Here is a 21,498-nt window from a genome sequence, read left to right as displayed (position 1 = left end):
CTGAAAAACAACAACAGTGACTAGTAGTAGTAGTGCTGTCTTTTCTTGTGTTCATTGTCCACTAGTATAGCTTCTTTACAGAAATGTTGGTTCAAATGCTTTGTCCATTTTAATATTTTTGTGGGTTTGTTGTTGTTATTGAATGCCAGGCATTTATTATATATTCTGGAATTAATCACTTGTCAGATATATGATTTGTAGAAATTTTCTTCCTTTCTCTGGGTTGCCTTACACTTTCTGAATAGTGTTCTATAATGCACAGACTTTTTGATTTTGATGAAATAAAATTTATCTATTTTTAAAATTTTTGTTCATGTTTTGTGGATCACCACTACAAAATCAATGCCAAATCAAAGATCATAAACTTATGCCTGTATTTTCTTTTAGGATTTTTTTTAGTTTTGGGGGTTACATTTAGATCTTCAATCCATTTGGAGTTAATTTTTATATATGATATAAGGGAGGCTTCTTTCTTTTGCATATGAATATCAGTTGTACCAGCACCATTTGTTGAAAAGGTATTCTTTCTTGAATTATCTTGATATCCTTGTCAAAAATAATTTGACTGTAAAAGTCAGAATTTATTTCTTGACTCTGAAGTTTTTCATTCATCTATTTGCTATCCTGTGCAGTATCACACTGTCTTGATTACTGTAGCTTTGTAATAAGTTTGAAATCAAACAGTGTGTGTCCTCCAACTTTTTTTTTCCTTCAGTTACCATTGGTTCAGTATTCTGGGCCTCTTGAATTTTCCTGTGGATACTGGGATCAGCTTGTCAATTTATGTAGTCAGTTGGGATTTTCTAAAGAATTGCACTGAATCTGTAGATGATTCAAGGGACTATTGCTGTTTTAACAACATTAAGTCCTCTGATACATAAATGTGTGTATCTTTCCAATAATGTAGGTCTTCAGTTTCTTTCAACAGTGTTTTATAATTTTCGAAGGTGTACTTTTACTTCTTTGTTAAAGGTATTCCCAAGTATCTTATACTTGTTGATGATATTGTAAATGAAATTGGTTTCTTAATTTTAGATTGTTCAAGTATGTAGAAATAGCTTTTTTTAAAAAATGTGTGTTATATTCTGAAAACTTGCTGATCTAATTTATTAGTTATAATAGTTTTAAGTGGACTCCCTTAGATTTCCTATCTATTAATACAAAGTCATGCCACCTCCAATAGAGATAGTTTGGCTTCATTCCTTCCCAGTCTGAATGCCTTTTATTTCATTTTCTCGTGTAATTTTCATGGTTAAAACCTCTAGTAACATGTTGAGTAGAAACTAGAAAAGTGAATACTCTTTTCCTGGACCTTAGTGAGAAGTCATTCAGCCTTTTGCCATGAAATGTTGTGTTAGTTTGGTATTGCTCATTATACGCCCATTATCTGGTTGAGGAAGTTCACTTTTATTGTTGGCTTAAGGTAAAGAATCTGCTTGCAATGGGCGAGACCCAGATTCCACCCCCGGTCAGGAAGATCCCCTGGAGAAGGAAATGGCAATCCACTCCAGTATTCTTGCCTAGAGAATTCCATGGACAGAGACTATAGTCCATGGGGTCACAGAGTCAGACACAATTCAGTGACTACACTTTTACTTTAAACTGTTTTTATTTTAACGTAATTGAGTGCTGAATGTTGTCAATTTTTTGTATCTACTGAGGTATGGTGGATTTTGTCTTTCATTGATATAGTGTTATGTTATACATACATATATATTACACGCATACATACACATATATATGTTTATGTATATATGTGTATGTACTCAGATGCTCAGTCATGTCGGACTCTTTGCAACCCTATGGACTGTAGCCCACCAGGCTTCTTTGTCCATAAGATTCTCCCAGCAGGAATACTGAAGTGGGGTGCCATTTCCTCCTCCAGGGGATCTTCCCTGGAATTCACCAGTGAAGCTATCTGGACCTGGGCATTTTCTTTGTAAATAATATTTTGATTATTATCTCATTACAGTTCTATTCAGATTTTGTATTTCTTCTTGAGTCAGCTTGAGTAGTTTGCATCTGTTTCATCATAGATATCTAACATGTCAGCTTGGAGTTGGTCATGCCCTTATAACCTTTATTTCTTGTAGTGTTTTTTCTTTCCTTTGTGATTTCAATAATTTGAGTCTTTTTTTCTTCAATCTAATGCAAAAATTATTATTGTTGATATTTTCAAAAAACCAAATTTTGGTTCTATTAATTGTTTTTTATAGTTTTCTATTCTTTATTAATTTCTACTCATCTTTCTTTTTTCTTTCTCTAGGTTCACTTTGTTCTTTTCTTAAAAAGTTGTAACTGTTTAAAAACTCGAAGTACAGTTAATTTACAATGCTTTGTTAGTTTCAGGTGTACAGCAAAACGATTCAGTTGTGTGTGTGCGTATATATGTATATAAATGCTTCTTCAAGTTTCTCGATAGGTTAGAGGTTCCAAAGTGCATACAAGAACAGCTGAGTATTTAATTGAGCATATTTGCAGGCCAATGTACATAGTGAACTCAGAAATCATGAGATGATATATCATTGTCCTGGGCTTTGACCTGATCGGTCTGCCAGTAGACATTTGCTACACACACCCATTTTCTTCATGGCTAATTATATCTAATTTTTACTGGTCTCTGAAAATGATTTTGAGGAATGCCTTTTATTATTGTCCCTCAGTTACCCCCAAAAAAGTGAAAGTGAAAAGTGAAAGTCAGCAAATGTTGCCTAGAGAGAATGGGTTCCATATTTCACATTACCATATTACTTGTCTACTTCGCTTTAAAAATGTTGGATATTGCTTGATTCTCTATGTTTTGGATGTTTTTGTATCCTTTCTTACCAAGAAAGGGGCAGTGTGAAAGGTATTTAATAATCTATATGTCAGAAAGAGGTGGTATTTGTATTGAAGGGAAACCCCATTCTACTCCATTTTAATAACCATTAATAGTGGTTTATACTATTATCTTAGTAACACTTATCATTCTTAAAAATAAAGCCTCCATAATCATTTTAATTGTGATGAATGAAAGGACCCCTCCAAGCTTCTTAGTTAATTGTCAATACTTGGTGCTTAATGAGAGTTCACACTCAGGCCCTCTGTGACTCCAGCAGCCTGTGGGACAGAGACACGTCAGTTTGCATCCCTGTCTCACTTCACTTAGAAAAGACCCTGATGCTGGGAAAGATTGAGGGCAGGAAGAGAAGGGGGTAATAGAGGATGAGATGGTTGGATGACATCACTGACTCAATGGACATGAGTTTGAGCAAGCTCTAGGAGGTGAAGGACAGGGAAGCCTGGCATGCTGCAGTCTATGGGGTCACAAAGAGTTGGACACAACTGAGCAATTGAGCAACAGCTCACCTCACTGTGTGAAGTCACTGTGTGAAGTCAGGGACATTCAGTTCAGTGTAGTTCAGTTGCTCAGTCATGTTCGACTCTTTGTGACCCCATGAATTGCAGCACACCAGGCCTCCCTGTCCATCACCAACTCCCAGAGTTCATTCAAACTCATGTCCATCGAGTCCGTGATGCCATCCAGCTGTCTCATTCTCTGACGTCCCCTTCTCCTCCTGCCCCCAATCCCTCCCAGCATCAGAGTCTTTTCCAATGAGTCAACTCTTCCCATGAGGTGGCCAAAGTACTGGAGTTTCAGCTTTAGCATCAGTCCTTCCAATGAACACCCAAGACTGATCTCCTTTAGAATGGACTGGTTGGATCTCCTTGCAGTCCAAGGGACTGTCAAGGGTCTTCTCCAACACCACAGTTCAAAAGCATCAATTCTTTGGCGCTCTGCCTTCTTCACAGTCCAACTCTCACATCCATACATGACCACAGGGAAAACCATAGCCTTGACTAGACGGACCTTAGTCGGCAAAGTAATGTCTCTGCTTTTGAATATGCTATCTAGGTTGGTCATAGCTTTCCTTCCAACGAGTAAGCATCTTTTAATTTCATGGCTGCAATCACCATCTGCAGTGATTTTGGAGCCCCGAAAAATAAAGTCTGACACTGTTTCCACTGTTTCCTCATCTATTTCCCATGAAGTGATGGGACCAGATGCCATGATCCTATTCCTTTTGTGTTTTCAGGTTTTTCATTTTACAGGGGATAATGACGCCAGTTCTGCAGGGTGGTGAGGATTTCATGAGTTAATATAAACATTGTGTAAATATTAATTGCATTCTGTTCCCCTTTAACTCCCTCTCTGTACTTATAAAAATTATGTATTATGACCAGTATATTGAGTGTTCATAGCACTTTAGGTTAAACAGTAAAGATCTGCTGTGTGTGTGTGTGTGTGTGTGTGTGTGCGTGCTTGCGTGTGCGTGCGTGCGTGCGTGCGTGCGTGCGTGCTGAGGACTGACTAGTTTCCAACTCCCCATTACCTATCCTGGATTCTTCCTCCCTTGGACTGACTTTGCATCTTTTCCCTGGGTGCTGGGTGATGTGAGAGCAAAGCTGCTCAGAACCATGGTCCAATAAGGAGGAACAGACTGACTTCAGTTAGCCACTCAGTAGATCAACAGCCCTGTTGAAAACTGAGGGTTATCTATAATTGGATTTAGAATTAGAGAATTCTTAAATGAAATTTGAATTGTTATGGAGGAAAAGTGAAAGCAAATAATACCACTTAATTTTTTTTTTTTCTTTTAGCTCTCAAGAGAGGGTAAAGCAGTCTTTTCCTAGGATTTCTTTCACTAATTCTCTCAAACATCTGCTTCCTTTGGTAGGTGCTTCCTAGTTAATCGTTGGAGCCCGCAAGCAACATGCCGGAGCAAAGCAATGATTACCGGGTGGCTGTGTTCGGTGCAGGTGGTGTTGGCAAGAGCTCTCTCGTCTTGCGGTTTGTGAAAGGCACATTTCGGGAGAGCTACATCCCCACTGTGGAAGACACGTACCGGCAGGTCATCAGCTGTGACAAGAGCATCTGCACCCTGCAGATCACGGACACCACGGGCAGTCACCAGTTCCCGGCCATGCAGCGGCTATCCATCTCCAAAGGGCACGCTTTCATCCTGGTCTACTCCATCACCAGCCGGCAGTCTCTGGAGGAGCTCAAGCCCATCTATGAGCAAATCTGCGAGATCAAAGGGGACGTGGAGAGCATCCCCATCATGCTGGTGGGGAACAAGTGTGACGAGAGCCCGAACCGCGAAGTGGAGAGCAGTGAGGCTGAGGTGCTGGCCCGCAAGTGGAAGTGCGCCTTCATGGAGACCTCGGCCAAGCTCAACCTCAACGTGAAGGAGCTCTTCCAGGAGCTGCTCAACCTGGAGAAGCGCAGGACCGTGAGCCTCCAGATCGACGGGAAAAAGAGCAAGCAGCAGAAAAGGAAAGAGAAGCTCAAGGGCAAGTGTGTGGTCATGTGAACCGCCCTCCCGTGGGAGCAACGGTTGTGTGTACCCCCCCACCGCCCCTCACCCTCCCACGTGACACCCGCAGTCGTCAGGGTAGCATGTCAGACGCCCATGTGTTAAATATTGCATTTTGACTGAGACGTGCCCAACTGTCCTCAGAGGGCATTTCACACCACCACCGATAAGCACCCCCTCTCCAGAATCAGGGAATCTGACAGATGCTTAAAATGAAAACCAACACGCTCGGCATCGCAGGGAACCCAAGGGACGTCAGCCATTTCTGGAAGCATCCTTGGCCCTCAGGAGGCAGGAAGGCTCATGCCTGCAGGAGAGTGTGCTGTGCTGATAGCAGAAGGTACCAACCATCTGGATACATGTAAGAGCGCAGGCATCTCCTCTGCTCCGAAGCCAGTGACATTCCTGGGGGATGGGAGGGGCAGGAGGAGGTGAGAAGACCAGGCCAAAGTTGTTCCTTCTATGGTTCTTTAACTGAATTAAATGTAATACAGCTGACCTGTGAGCCTTGCCCCTCTGAGGGGATGTCCTCACTAGCCTAGTTATTAGCAGGTATCATTTTAACCTTTTAGAGTATTTCTTTTCACATACAAGGTGAATTCACTAAGAGTGTGCCACTTTGTCAGAAATTCTTCAATTTCCATTTGAAACGTTTGTGTGAGGATATTGTGACAATACTGAAACATCACAATAATATTTTTGTGTATTATATTTTGAGAGTTTTAGAAATGTGAAGTTTCCTTCCTTTGACCCATGAGGGGTATAACTCTTCCAGCCCTTAGATTTTAAATAAAAGCAATCAAAGTATCTACTTTTTAGACATTTTTTGTCCTCCAACATGATCTTTTTTTCAATAACTCGCTCTATCTTCAGCTGAGTAACAGCCAATAAAGGCCCTCTGAAGACCAGAAGCACATCCATTTTCTAACAGACGTCAACACGTCTATGCCATACTTTGCACCTTAATGAAATGCTTTGAGACAGAAGTTGTTCGCTATGTTTTTGATGATTATCTCTGACAAGTATATTCCTGGAAAATCAGTTCAAGTAATCAATTATGGTGCATGTTCCTTTAGAAATGTCTTCTAAAAGCTGGCCTATGCTGGGTTCACTCTGGAAAGAATCTCATGTGCATCCTCAAACCACTGCTGGTTGCTGCATGCTGGCTGGAGACAGGTCGGGCAGGCCTCTGTCACAGGCAGGGCACAGATTCCTCAGCTAATTCTTCTGCTGGCATCAAGGCTGCTTTGGAGCTGCTTCCTGAAAATTCCCACTGACAGAGCCTGTAAGTTTTCCTCTTGGTTCCAGTCTGCATCCCACTCTGGCTTCCTCTGGAATGTTCCCTTGCAGGACACCTTCCTGTCGCCTGCTTGGCAGGCAGAGTGAGTGCTGCCTTCAGGCTCGTACAGGGATGCTTCCAGGCTGTTGGGGAGCAGTGCTAGCTGGTACAGAGTGGTCAAGTTCAGGACCTTTATGGATACCACTCTCTCCTGCACTTTCTGTGTTTTTCCTGCCCCTCCTGCTGTGGCCACTTCTGGGCAGCTCTATGCTCTCAACAGATCCTAAATTGCCCCTTTTGGTTTAATTTTCTTGCCTTCCTCTCATCCCCTCTGCTCTGCTAATAACACATCTTTGTGATGTACTTAGTGTGTGGGAGGCACTTGGCAAGCCATTGGCTCCATGGTCTGCCCACCACTCTGGCCTCCTAGAATAGAACTTGGGTATGGAGGGTAGAGATGGCTGGCTTGGTCACCAGTGGGGATCAGGGAAACCCAGAACTCCTGGCCCAGAACCAAGTCCCTCTCCAAGTCCTAACAGCCACACCCTCTGCTGGGCTCCTTCTGTTCCAAGTGACTGTTGCATAGCCTTCACAGTGAGATCTCATTGCTGAATTTTCTAGAACATTTGCTTTTCAATGTATCCCTATATATGTATGTATATTTTGTTCTATTTCCATTCTCAGAGAGATGCCATCCATTTGTAATTTAGATTTGGGTTAAGTGGAAGAAGAAATGGGACTCCATGGCCAAAATGAACTGTAGAGATCTTAGGTGGGTTAAGCTAATGGTCAAATGTGATGTCTGCCATAAGCTGTCCTGTCCACAAGGCTCCCAATTTGCAGGCTCCCCATGACTGCCACATTACTCCTGATCCAAGTTAGAAATTCATTTAGCCCTCTCAAGGCAATGTCTACATTTTTAAGTGTTTACAGTTTTATCAATGTGAGAAGCTTGTAATTATTGAAAATCTGATGTCATTCAGGACACATTTTCTTCCTTTGTAATTTGCCTGTGAGTTTACTGGAAGGCTATTGATGCCTCAATCATGGGTCTTTGTTCTGAGATCATTTTTTATGAACTGCACTGAGGGTATAGATGATTATCTCAAAATAATCTTTTCAAAGCTCTCCAACTGACACTCAGGGCTCGAGGAGTTAGTTCCACTGAATCAGATGTTTTTAGCATTTATGTGGCCCCATCCTCGAATAAGTAGTTGTGATTCTTGAGGACACATCCTACATTGTGTATGGACACACAAGATTTTGACCTCGCCTCAGTAAGTTACAAAACTCAATGTATTGCTTAGAAGATGGCTCTCTGGGAATAAGCTTGGGGCTCCATGGGTCCCATTCTGTCCCTGCCATTCTCTCTTCCATCTGGTGACAAGCCATGGGCGTGCCCTAGGCATGCATGCAATACAGCAAGACCAACTCAAGAGCAATATTGAATTGTTCATTAGATCTAAAATTATATATATATATAAATATATATATAATTTCTCTTCCTGCATTTTTGAAGTATAAATTAGTACATTGTATATATCTGTAAGCTAGTATATTTGTTTCACCATTTGTAATATTTAAGAAATACTCTTTATAGAACAAAAGTATTAAATATTCAAAAAATGCTCTGTGATACTTAATTTTTTTTCAAAATTTGTAATGTGTTGCTCCTACATAAGATCTCTGGAAATATATGACTAATGGGACACATGTAAACCCTTGAAGATCCATCCTGAAATTCAGTGTCCCACAAAGATAGTGTGTGGACAGAGCATTTACAGAGCATGACTTTTATACATGTGGGATGGCAATGTGTATATTTATATTTAAGGTGTACTTACTGTTACAATTCCATTATCTATTTTATCTACAGTTATAACAATCACTCTTGCATATGAGTTTCTAGTTGCCAGTGATGTTCTGAAAACAATAAGCATATTAAAATAAAGCTTTGGTTCTGACACGCAGCTGGAAGGTGGTGATATTTCTTACTCTTCACGACATTGCGCATCTGTGATGACCTTGACCTAGTTCTTCTACAGTTGCTTTCTTGCACCTGATGACCACATGGGAGACTGTCAGGCCCTGCAGGTCTGGGCTTGGCAACAGCAGCTTGCCCCATGGTGTGCTCAGGAAGTTTCCCCACTGGTTCCTGTCACTGGGCTGATGTGATGCTCCGGGCTGAGTGAGGTGGGAGGAAAGAAGTTGAGGCAGGGCCCTCCTTGGCTTCGAATAGGCGTAGTGAGGTGAAGAAAAGCTCCTCTTTAATTTTGATTCCCCCAAACTCTTGCCTCCTCACAAAGGCCAGGCTATTAAGTGGAGTTGATGTGAAAAGCCCAGTGCTGTTCCTGGGCACAATTTCTGTCTGACATCCTTGGTCCTTACCCCTTCTTCACAATACTGACTATAAAATAAACCTTACTTTTGATTTTGAAAGACAATAGCTCTCAACACAACAGAACCATCATTTAGCCAATGAATAGCTAGGTGACTGGGGGCAGACTCTTAACCACCCTGTGCTTCTGCAAACTGGGAATCATTAACATCCGCAGCCTGAGTGGCCCTGAGAATTATATTAATGATAAGCACAAAGCACTTGGACCTGTCTTGTCACACACCGAGCTTTCAAGCAAAATGAAATCCCTGGACGATGTATGACTCTGTTTGGAAGGTCTGTAAGCATTGTGAAAATTAATCCATACAGATACAACAATCAATGAGAACCTATCAGTTTCTTTAAGCCTCTGTAACAGCATTCTCCAGTCTGACTCTGAGCACTGCCCTCCCCTTCCCCTCTCAAGGTCATTAATACTACATTATTCAGGGATTTTTTCCATTTACAGAAATAATTACAACTGGCAGGCTCCATTAGGCCCCATTATAGGGCATCCCATTGAGTGCTTATCAAGCTTTCATGTGCAAATAAAGCACTTGAGACATTGTGCTTCTGCAGAGTCTGAGTCAGCAGGCTAGGGTGGGGGCCTAAGAATCTGCATTTCTAACAGGCTCTCAGGTGATATAGATGCTTCTGGTCACTGAGTAGCAAGGCTACTTATACTCCAATTTTGCTGCACACTGGAATTGTGTGGAGGAGTCTTGAAACTTCCTCTTGGCAAAGAAAAATTCTCCTCTACACTTCTAGGTTCTTCTGGCTGGCCTAATAATTGCATAGACATGAACAGAAAACCAAAATTTAATTACGGGATTCCCTAGTGGCTCAGACGGTAAGGAGTCTACCTGCAATGAAGGAGACCTGGGGTTTGATCAAAAAGGTAAAAAAGTAAGTGGTGGCCCAATTCCTGGAAATCCTCACCTCTTCTTCCAAATTGCTAGGTTATTCCTCCCATTTGTTAGCATATATCATTATCCAGCCCATAGAAACTAACCACCCCCAAACCCCAGGGCCACTCTCACTTGAGATGGCCCACATCCACATTCTGTCTATGGAATGTGTTTATTTGTCTAAATTCGCTTCTGCTTTACTATATAGCTTGCTATGGAGTTCTTTCCTCATTTGGCAGCCCACCCCAGAAATTCACCCAACTCTTAGAAGAGCTGTGACATGACTATTCTCTTGTGCCCCTTTTTCCTGCAACAAAATCTAATACCCACAAAAGAGTATTACTGAAACATAATTTTTCTTTCTAAACATCACCCTCACTTTTACCAAACATAGACACATTAGATTATTTGAAAAAATTAGCTTCATTACACTTGGCCTGGCTATTTACATGAGTGCAGCAAGAATAGTGATTGACCATGTAGAATCTTTTAACATCGGCTTTGCTGGTTTTTTTTTTTATAAGGAATCTCAGATTGAACTTTTAAATGCTTCTCAAGGCTAGGAAGCTAGCCAAGGACTTGTCTTCAGATTTCCCCTGTAAGATCTAAAGATTTGGATTAATTCCTTTGATTTTGAAGTTCCCAACATTTTCTGAGGTTCCTATATTTGCCAGAAAGTGACTTTTTCACCTGGTTAGTTTGTCAGGAAAGGTGTAAGCAACCTATATAGAGCTCTATGCCAATGTCACAGGTGTGGAGTCTTATACCAAGATCACAGGACTTTTATCTCTGGAATTAACCAAGCCCCGTAGCAACTGCTGCCATACGCCTCCTGATCTAAACCAGCCAGCTCCCTGACCTCATGTTAAGTAAAATACCCACCCTGTTACCCATCTTATAGCTTTCTAATCAGTTACATAATGCCATCCTTCCCATAGGAATCTTCTCGGTCTTGAGGCTATAAAAATTGGCCTCCAGCCTGTGAAAGGATGGAGAAAGGCAATGGCAATCCACTCCAGTACTCTTGCCTGGAAAATCCCAGGGATGGAGGAGCCTGGTAGGCTGCAGTCTATGGGGTCGCTCAGAGTTGGACATGACTGAAGTGACTTAGCAGCAGCGGCAGCAGCAGCAGCTGTAAAAGGCATCAGCTCTCCCTGGTCTGCCAGGAAGTCAACCTGCTACATTTTTGGCACCCTCACTTTTCTCCCTTCAGTTGTCCCTTCCTTCAGCCGGCCCACTGTTCCAACAGCGTCTCCTGCTCTAATCAACTTTATTCTCCCCTAATCCTGCTCATGTCTGAAAATTCTTTTCCAACCTGTGCACGGACCATGACACAAGCTATCAGATTTTTTTCAAGGGGGTTTATTAGCTCTATTAAGTCAACTTTAATTTCTTAAGGGCTTCCCTCATAGCTCAGTTGGTAAAGAATGTCCTGCAATGCAAGAGACCCGGTTTAATTCCTGGGTCAGGAAGATCCCCTGGAGAAGGGATAGGCTACCCACTCCATTCTTGGGCTTCCCCTGTGGCACAGCTGGTAAAGAATCTGCCTGCAATGCAGGAGACCTGGGTTCAATCTCCGGGTTGGTTAGAACCCCTGAAGAAGGGAAAAGTTACCCACTCCAGTATTCTGGCCTGGAGAATTCTATGGACTGTATAGTCCAAGGGGTTGCAAAGAGTTGGACACGACTGAGAGACTTTCACTTAGTTTCTTAAATCTGTTTAATCATATCTGAGTTTATGCATGCCTCTCTGAAACATGGCATTCTAGACAAAGCCTTGGTAATATAGCCAATGATTCCAATTGTGTCCTGGCATAAGGAGAACAGATTCTTAGTGAACTTATGCAAATAACTATATTGCCATAAAGAGTACTCAATGAGTTTTCAATTCTAGAGCAATCAGGTAGGGAGAAAAAGATAAGCATTTCAATTTGCTTACAAAGGAATAATTTATCAAATCTCTGTAAGTCATAGTTTAAGAGGAAAGTTTTCCTTATATCTGGAAGAAAAAACTTTAACAAAAATTGGCAATGTTTCAAACCAAAAAGTCAAAAAAGTTAAAATCATCCTGTTCATCCTGATTAATTCTTGTTGATCTTTAGCTAGCAGTTTTATAATGCCATCAGTTTCTCTATTAGTAACTTCATACCTAGTTCAGTTGTATGATCTGAAACTTATCGGAGACTGTATTTTAGAACACTTTAGAGTCATTTACATGAATTTTTCTGAAGATGAAACATAGTTGCAAGAGCAAAAAGACTTAAGAATGACCATGATTAAGGATCAAATGAAAATTCATTGATGTAATTGACATCACATTATTTCTGTGACATACACTTTAAAAATAGAAATTAGAATCACAAACAATAACATTATACTTGGAAACATATCAGATTTTTAGGAATTTGATATAATTTCTAGAGTACTTACATTAATAACATTTACCCATGCAATATAACCTAAGAAGATTTATTATCACTTATTTGATAATGTTTCCCATGTAATTTAACATATCAAATACACCTAATTAGTTTAATCTCTCTCTTTTTGTAAGGACACACAGTAAATCCTTTCAGGTGAGCCAGAAGCCCTCTAGAAATTCTCAGAGTTAGTTTTTGATCTAAAACACTTCATATATAATTTGAATTTAGGGGAAGTTTGTCAAAAATATCAAAGAGATTATAGAACATTTGGTTAAATAGGATCATAGCTTGCAGGCAAGCATGCTAAGTCGCTTCAGTCCTGTCTGACTTTTTGCAGCCCTATGGATTGTAGCACACTAGGCTCTGTCCATGGGATTCTCCAGGCAAGAACACTGGAGAGGGTTGCCATGCCCTCCTCCAGAGGATCATCTCCACCCAGAGATCACACCCATGTCTCTTATGTCTCTTGCTTTGGCAGGCGGGTTCTTTACCACTAGTGCCACCTGGGAAGCTCTAGGATCTTAGGTTATTGTGAAACAATACTTATTCATTAAACAATGGCAACAATTATAAATTTCATAGGCAAATACAGAAAGTTAAATAGTTGTAAAAAGTCATTTTAATATAGGAAAGATTTAACTTTTAAAAATAATCAAAAACCTGATAAAGGCAAAACACAGAATCTTTGTTTTTCTAGGCAAATTACATTAAAGATACAGGGAAACCTTTCATGAGAACAGATGAAGGAAAATTAAGTTTTAGTTTTATCTAAGCACACTATGGGCACCCCACTCCAGTACTCTTGCCTGGAAAATCCCATGGATGGAGGAGCCTGGTAGGCTGCAGTCCATGGGGTCGCTAAGAGTCAGACACAACTGAGTGACTTCACTTTCACTTTTCACTTTCATGCTTTGGAGAAGGAAATGGCAACCCACTCCAGTGTTCTTGCCTGGAGAATCCCAGGGACGGGGGAACCTGGTGGACTGCCATCTATGGGGTCACACAGAGTCAGACAAGACTGAAGCGACTTAGCAGCAGCAAGCACACTATTGATAGCAAAACTTGTTATTTAAAATTTTTATAACAAACTCACTGCTCTTTCCTAAGATTCCTTTTTTATAAACCTTCTTTAACTTTCTACATCCATTTTAATTTATTCCCTTTTTTTCCCATTCAGCTTTATTTTAGGACAAAATTATTTTATTTTTCCTCAACAGAAATACATCTTCACATCCTATACATTTTCTAACTGAAACTACATCCCACTTTCCTTGCAAATAAAATTGTTTCCCATATAATTTCCAGTTAATTAGAATTCTCAACCCCTAGAAACTTTAATTTCTAGTGACAATCAAGAAGTAAACAATTGTGAACTATTACACAGCAGTTTTTAGATTGGCAAATTTATGAAATGTGTTTCATAATTTCTAGATATATGCATTTTTACATAGCACAAGTTTTCAGAGGGGCATATGCCATATTTACTAATAGACTCAAATATCTTTAGACTCTATAATAAGAAATCAAAAGTAGATAACTTGTTTAACAATTAATGTCTCAGTGTTTTATCTTATCTGGAAATTATCAAACATTTAAGAAATGCACCTCATTTCAATCAGCAGAATTCTAAGGGTGGAAGCCAAAGAGATTTGGGAAACTGAATATATCATAAAACAATCAACTTAAAAAGTTCATCTAAAAACTCTTATCTCATTTACATCTCTTTAATTCATTTTTAAAACAATCATACTTAGATTACTTCTGAGGAGCGAAGATGTAATGAGACATTAAAGCAACTAACCATCATCTTAAGTTATTTTTATTGTTAACAACTTTGTAACAGAGATAAGATAAGCTTATTTGAGTTTTAGTAAATCTAAGTAGAAAAAAACATTATGCTTAATGATAACTCTAAAGATATATTTGTATTAACTAAACCAACAAACTTAAACTGGCTTTTATTTACCAAAAATTATCCTAGATCACATAGAAAAATATATGGGTTATTTTCTATTCATGAGATTTAGAAATACTTTAATGATAACTTCCAGATGTTCAAGTTAGAGTTACAATAGGCAGAGGAACCATTGACCAAATTGGCAACATCCATTGGATCATAGACAAAGCAAGAGAATTCCGGAAAAACATCTACTTCTGCTTCAATGACTACTCTAAAGTCCTTGACTGTGTGGATCACAAAAACTGTGGAAAGTTCTTCAAGAGATGGGAATACCTGACCATCTTACTTGCCTCCTGAGAAATCTGCATTTGAAAAAAGTCAAGAAGCAACAGTTAGAACTGGACACGGAACAATGGACTGATTCAAAATTGGTGCAGGAGTACATCAAGGCTGTATATTGTCACCCTGCTTATTTAACTTATATGCAGGGCACATCATGTGAAATGCCAGACTGGATGAAGCACAAGCTGGAATCAAGATCGCTGGGAGAAATATCAATAACCTCAGATATGCAGATGATACCACCGTTACGGAAGAAAGCAAAGAGGAATTAAAGAGCTTCTTGATGAAAGTGAAAGAGGAGAGTGAGTGAAAAAGTTGGTTTAAAGTTCAACATTCAAAAAACTAAGATCATGGCATCCAGTCCCATCATTTCATGGCAAAAAGATAGGGAAACAATGGAAATAGTGACAGACTTCATTTTCTTGGGTTCCAAAATCACTGCAGATAGTGACTGCAGCCATGAAATCCATGCAGTCATGAAATTCCAAGGAGACACTTGCTCCTTGGAAGACAAGCTATGACAAACCTAGACAGCATATTAAAAAGTAGAGACATTACTTTGTTAACAAAAGTCTGTTTAGTCAAAGCTATGGTTTTTCCAGTAATTATGCATGAATGTGAGAGTTGGACCATAAAGAAGGCTAAGCACCTAAGAACTGGTACTTTTGAACTGAGGTGTTGGAGAAGATTCTTGAGAGTCCCGTGGACTGCAAGGAGATCAAACCAGTCAATCCTAAAGGAAATCAGTCCTGAATATTCATTGGAAGGACTGATACTGGAGCTGAACCTCCAATACTTTGGCCACCTGATGCAAAGAGCTGACTCGTTTAGAAAAGACCTTGATGGGAAAGAAGAAGGCAGGAGAAGGGGATGACATGAGTCTGATCAAGCTTCAGGAGATTGCGAAGGACAAGGAAGCCTGGAGTGCTGCAGTCCATGGGGTCTCAAGGAGTCAGAAACAACTGAGATACTGAACAACAACTTAATTTTGAGCCAACTAAATACAGCTCTTTTTCAAATTAATTTGATAATTATATCTGAAGGTACCTGTATATATATTTATTGTATACATATATAAACATACATGCAAACATAAACAGAGTTCTTATAGTTTTCATCTTAAAATTTCAGTCATGCATACGGATGGCTAACAAACACATGAAAAGATGCTCAACATCACTCATTATTAGAGAAATGCAAATCAAAACCACAATGAGGTACCACTTCACACCAGTCAGAATGGCTGCGATCCAAAAATCTGCAAGCAATAAATGCTGGAGAGGGTGTGGAGAAAAGGGAACCCTCCTACACTGTTGGTGGGAATGCAAACTAGTACAGCCACTATGGAGAACAGTGTGGAGATTCCTTAAAAAATTGCAAATAGAACTACCTTATGACCCAGCAATCCCACTTCTGGGCATACACACCGAGGAAACCAGAATTGAAAGAGACACATGTACCCCAATGTTCATCGCAGCACTGTTTATAATAGCCAGGACATGGAAACAACCTAGATGTCCATCAGCAGATGAATGGATAAGAAAGCTGTGGTACATATACACAATGGAGTATTACTCAGCCGTTAAAAAGAATTCATTTGAATCAGTTCTGATGAGATGGATGAAACTGGAGCCGATTATACAGAGTGAAGTAAGCCCAAAAGAAAAACACCAATACAGTATACTAACACATATATATGGAATTTAGGAAGATGGCAATGACGACCCTGTATGCAAGACAGGGAAAGAGACACAGATGTGTATAACGGACTTTTGGACTCAGAGGGAGAGGGAGAGGGTGGGATGATTTGGGAGAATGCCATTCTAACATGTATACTATCATGTGAATTGAATCGCCAGTCTATGTCTGACGCAGGATGCAGCATGCTTGGGGCTGGTGCATGGGGATGACCCAGAAAGATGTTATGGGGAGGGAGGTGGGAGGGGGGTTCATGTTTGGGAATGCATGTAAGAATTAAAGATTTTAAAATTTAAAAAATAAAAAACTTAAAAAAAAATTTCAGTCATGAATTAGATATAATGATATAAAACCCACTAGTTTATACATAACAGTTGGAATAAGTTAAGTTTATATGTCCAGATGGCTAAAGCTTTGTACTCTTAAGATTTGCATTTGTGTTTGACACGTAATTTTAAGAAAGTTACAGACTAGATTTTGGACAAGAGAGCATTTTCAGCAGTGTGTATTTTTTTTTTTTTTTAATCAACATCCCCACTCCATCCCCTTTTCCTTCAGTATGGGCAAAGTTTTAATTACCTTCCAGGATGTTTACATTTCAAAGCCCCAGAAAATTTTATAACTTCAAAAGACAGAGAAAGAATGCAAATTTTCTCTTAGGAGTTTGGGGTGTATTTAACTATTAATAGAAGTCTATGGTAATTACTATTTGAACTTTTTTTTCATTTTGTAAGTACAGAGCAATTGTATCTCCAATGTTGTGGCATTTGGAATATCTAGAAATGTATGAAGGTAAATAGGAAAAAAAGTGGATTTTGAGATATTTCAGAATTATGCTTTTGTTTTTATAAAGACTGGAGTAGTGAGTTAAGTATTGCTGATTTTAACTTCTTTGTTTGCATTTCTGTAAGCTATCTTCAAGGAACTGGGCAGAATTTTTCATCATAATGTTTAGAGGTTGATTTGCTCACTCAATCACACTATTTTGATTTTGATATTTTATATCAGGGAACAAATTTCCAGCTAAGATGGGGATCGAAATATTTCTATGCTTTTTATGTTCTGCTGTCTGGAGGATGTTAATTATTTGGATGGGGAGTCTAGGATATATCTGCAAAGGACATTGCATAAGGAAGGCTTGAAACTGATTATAGGGCCCAGCTAAATAGCCTTATTGCCCATGGTGCTGCTTAATTTATTTCCTGGTTAGAGTCTTAACATGAGTAACCTGTAGACCCTGGGCCTAGAAATTAGGCTGGAGTGCCTCTATAAACCTTGTAGAGAAAGGGAAGTTAAAAATAAGCAGCTGAAGGTTTAATGGCTTTTCTGGGAAAGGTGAAAGAGTGCAGGCCTCACAAGATTCAGCAAGTTCATTCTCAAAGATGGCCTAAGAAAGCAAAGATTTTAATTGTACAAGTGGTAAATAAGGATGATGTGGTGAAAATGGCATCTTTAAGAAACCTCTAGTTACAAACCTGATAATGTACGACACAAAGCAGGTGCCAATGGAGTGGTATTTCTCAGTACTAGAAAAGCAATAGGGCCCTTCCCAGGTGGTGCAGTGATAGAGAGTCCTCCTGCCTTCCAAAAATGGAGATGTGAGTCCAATCCCTGGGTCAGGAAGATCCCCTGGAGAAGGCAATGGCAACCCACTCCAGTATTCTTGCCTGGAGAATTCCATGGACAGAGGAGCCTGGTGGGCTATAGTCTACGGGGTTGCAAAGAGTCAGACGCGACTGAGCAACTGAGCATGAACATGTGAGCAAAGGAACAACAAAGGCCCTGATGGATTGTGACCCTTTGTGACAAATTTCCCTGGGAGCTGGCACAGCCAAAGAGAGTGATGCTTGTGACCTCCTGTCTCAGAATCCCAGTCTATTTATTCAACTGGCCACCAGATGCACTGTTGTTGCTGGTCACTAAGACAAGCTCTCAAAACATAAGGCAAAAATAAAAGGAAAAACCTCATCTAGTTTTTACCTAGGAGACCCACAGTAAAATTTATCTAAACAGTCGTGGGTCTGATGAGGTCCCTAAATTCACCAGAGATAAGCCTGAACAGGAGCCTTAAAGGGCACATGCCACCGTTCGGCCCAACATTTGTTTGTTTGTTTTCCTCCTTTTGATGAAAAACACAACAGAGACAAAGAAAAAACATGACCATCTCTAGAAAAATTTTTTAAAAAGGATCAATAAAAGTCAAGCGTACTCATTACTAAATTTTTACCAGAGTTCTTATGCCCAAGGAACAAATTCCACAAATAATTTCTGCTAATCTATATATTTGCTTTTCTCTTTCTGACTTACTTCGCTCTGTATGACAGACTCTAGTTTCATCCACATCACTAAAAATGACCCAATTATGTTCCTTTTCATGGTTGAGTAATATTCCACTTATATATGTACCATACCTTCTTTACCCGTTCGTCTGTCTATGGATATTTAGAAAAAGGACTCCCACTACTTTTGCTTCCACTGGATCTTGCAAACAGAGATTCAGGATGCTGATGTGATATGGATTCCTACCTTCTTTGGCTTTTTGTCAGAGTTCCCAGAATCTCTTTATCTGCTCCAGTCCTCAGAGAAAGCAGTTTCCAGCCAGTGAGGATCCTGCTAACTAAGCCAATAATTGGAAAGGAGAAACTTTCCTCTACCTTTCTAGGTTCTTCTGGCCTAATAATTAAATTGATAAGAGCTTAACAGGGGGCAACCCAAATGTAATTCTGTACATATGGGGGCTCCATAAGACTATGAGGCCTGGAGAAGTCCCCAAAGCAGACAGCTCTTATACCCTTTAGACAAAGAAACTTCATTTTTGGAGAACGGACATGACAAAGAAATATATTTGGGTACTAATTAGTGAAGAATATAAGCAGAGTTTCTTCACATACTGGGCCCCGAGTTCCCTATTTCTGGTGATAAAGATCTCTCTGTGAAAGGAAGGGTACTTTCATGTGGAAGATTTATTTCCTACTTTCAGGGCAACAAGGGAGGCTCAAAGCGTCCTTCTTGCACTGGCAGTTTAAGGAAATTTAATTCAAAGTAATTAATATGCCACTTTGACATATTTTATCACAGCCTGCCTTGAACCCCGTCAATATCCATGCCCCACCCAGAAATCATGATTTAGTAGATCTGGAATGTGGCTTTGACTTTGGGATGTTTAAAAGTTCTTGTAATTGGAATGGAGAATATAGTTTGAGAACCAATGCTGTTAGCCAGGTTTAATTGGGAAGGTCTGCCAGCTTCATAAATTTCCCGGGATAGGGAAGATGCTTGTTAAATTAAATTCCCCTTCAGTAAATATTTTTCAGGGAGCACACTGGTGAAATTGGCATGAGGGTCATGATCTCCTCTATGTGCAGCCCCTTCCGATCAGCCTGAAGTGGAAACTATGATCCGGGCGTAGTGCTCCCACCCACCATACCACCTAGAGAAATTTGGTCAGCTCTAAGTGTGAAGTGCTCTCTCTGGTTAAGCTGGAACCTCAGCAACGGCCTGGAGTGTCCCATCCTTGCCGGGCCCAACCCCAGCTTGGAATTTTCACAGCTCCTCATGTTTCCTCAGTGCCTGCAAATACCCCAGTCCCCTGGCTGCCTCATCAATCCTGCCTTAACTTCGTTGATTTGCTGTTGTCTGGGTTCTGATACCACGGATGTGATCAGAGCTTGGTGCTTCTTACATTCACCATTAAGTAGCTACATTGTTCCTTTGACCTAAGACAATGGCTCTGCCCTACAGCTGTCCTGCTGCAGACTGAGGCATGATCACATATGTCCTCTTATTTTCACATTTTTGGGTTTCTCTCATTTGCTTTCTCATTCCATTACTTTTACATAACTGAAAGAAGTCTTTTCCCATGCTAGTATATCCCTAGTTATTGGTGGACCCAGAAAGGAAGACATTGTGACTCAGATATTTTGATGTAACTTCTATTGTCATAATAATAATATCATTATTAATTTTCTTTATTGGTTTACTCTTCTAACTCCTCACACTCCCTTTACCCTAAGCAACGCTGCAGGTAGTTACCTTAGGTTTAGGGAGTTTATGTAAACTACCAACTTCCAGCCGAATTTCTATAAAAAGAGAGATTTAGGGATCAGAAAAAAAGCTAAGCGCATATGAAACCAGTCATAATGCATTTACGATGAAAATTCTGCAGTTTCTTTATTATGGACAACAGGTGATATAAAGTAGATGTGAAATTTATATTGCCGTCTTATCAAAAGTCAAGGTTACATTCTTTGTGGTTCATCTAATAAAGACACATAGCTTTCAGGAAGTAATAATACCACTCCAAGTGCCGAAGGGCTTCCCTGGTAGCTCAGATAGTAAAGAATCTGCCTATAATGCAGGAGACCTGGATTCCAACCCTGGATTGGGGAGATCCCTTAGAGAAGGGAATGGCTACCCATTCCAGTATTCTTTCCTGGGGAATTCCATGGACAGAGGAGCCTGGTGGGCTATAGTCCACGGGGTTGCAAAGAATTGGACACAATTCTGTGATCCAAAAGTCTGCAAGCAATAAATGCTGGAAAGGGTGTGGAGAAAAGGGATCCCTCTTACACTGTTGGTGGGAATGCAAACTAGTACAGCCACTATGGAGAACAGTGTGGAGATTCCTTAAAAAATTACAAATAGAACTGCCATATGACCCAGCAATCCCACTGCTGGGCATACACACCGAGGAAACCAGAATTGAAAGAGACATGTGTAACCCAATGTTCATTGCAGCACTGTTTATAATAGCCAGGACGTGGAAACAACCTAGATGTCCATCAGCAGATGAATGGATAAGAAAGTTGTGGTACATATACACAATGGAGTGTTACTCAGCCATTAAAAAGAATACATTTGAGTCAGTTCTAATGAGATGGATGAAACTGGAGCCTATTATTCAGAGTGAAGTAAGCCAGAAAGAAAAACACCAGTACAGTATACTAACACATATATATGGAATTTAGAAAGATGGTAATGATAACCCTGTATGCGAGACAGCAAAAGAGACACAGATGTATAGAACGGACGTTTGGACTCTGAGGGAGAGGGAGAGGGTGGGATGATTTGGGAGAATGGCACTGAAACATGTTATACTATCATGTAAGAAATGAATCGCCAGTCTATGTTCGATACAGGATACAGGATGCTTGGGGCTGGTGCACAGGGATGATCCAGAGAGATGATATGGGGTGGGAGGTGGGAGGAAGGTTCA

General features: G+C 40.1%; 1 protein-coding gene across 1 annotated transcript in view; it reads left to right on the top strand.

Moving 5' to 3' along the window:
* DIRAS2 (DIRAS family GTPase 2) overlaps nucleotides 1-8,606 on the top strand; it is a 33,370-nt gene extending 24,764 nt beyond the window's left edge. The window contains exon 2 of the mRNA XM_004004063.5: nucleotides 4,719-8,606. Within this exon, the coding sequence (XP_004004112.1) occupies nucleotides 4,755-5,354 (600 nt within the window). The 5' untranslated portion in view covers nucleotides 4,719-4,754 and the 3' untranslated portion in view covers nucleotides 5,355-8,606. The remainder of the gene's footprint in view (nucleotides 1-4,718) is intronic.
* Nucleotides 8,607-21,498: the final 12,892 nt, after the last annotated feature.

The sequence above is a fragment of the Ovis aries genome, chromosome 2 (genome assembly GCF_016772045.2).
Source record: "Ovis aries strain OAR_USU_Benz2616 breed Rambouillet chromosome 2, ARS-UI_Ramb_v3.0, whole genome shotgun sequence".
Taxonomy (NCBI): Eukaryota; Metazoa; Chordata; class Mammalia; order Artiodactyla; family Bovidae; genus Ovis; species Ovis aries.
This window is presented reverse-complemented; position numbering and strand designations above follow the sequence as displayed.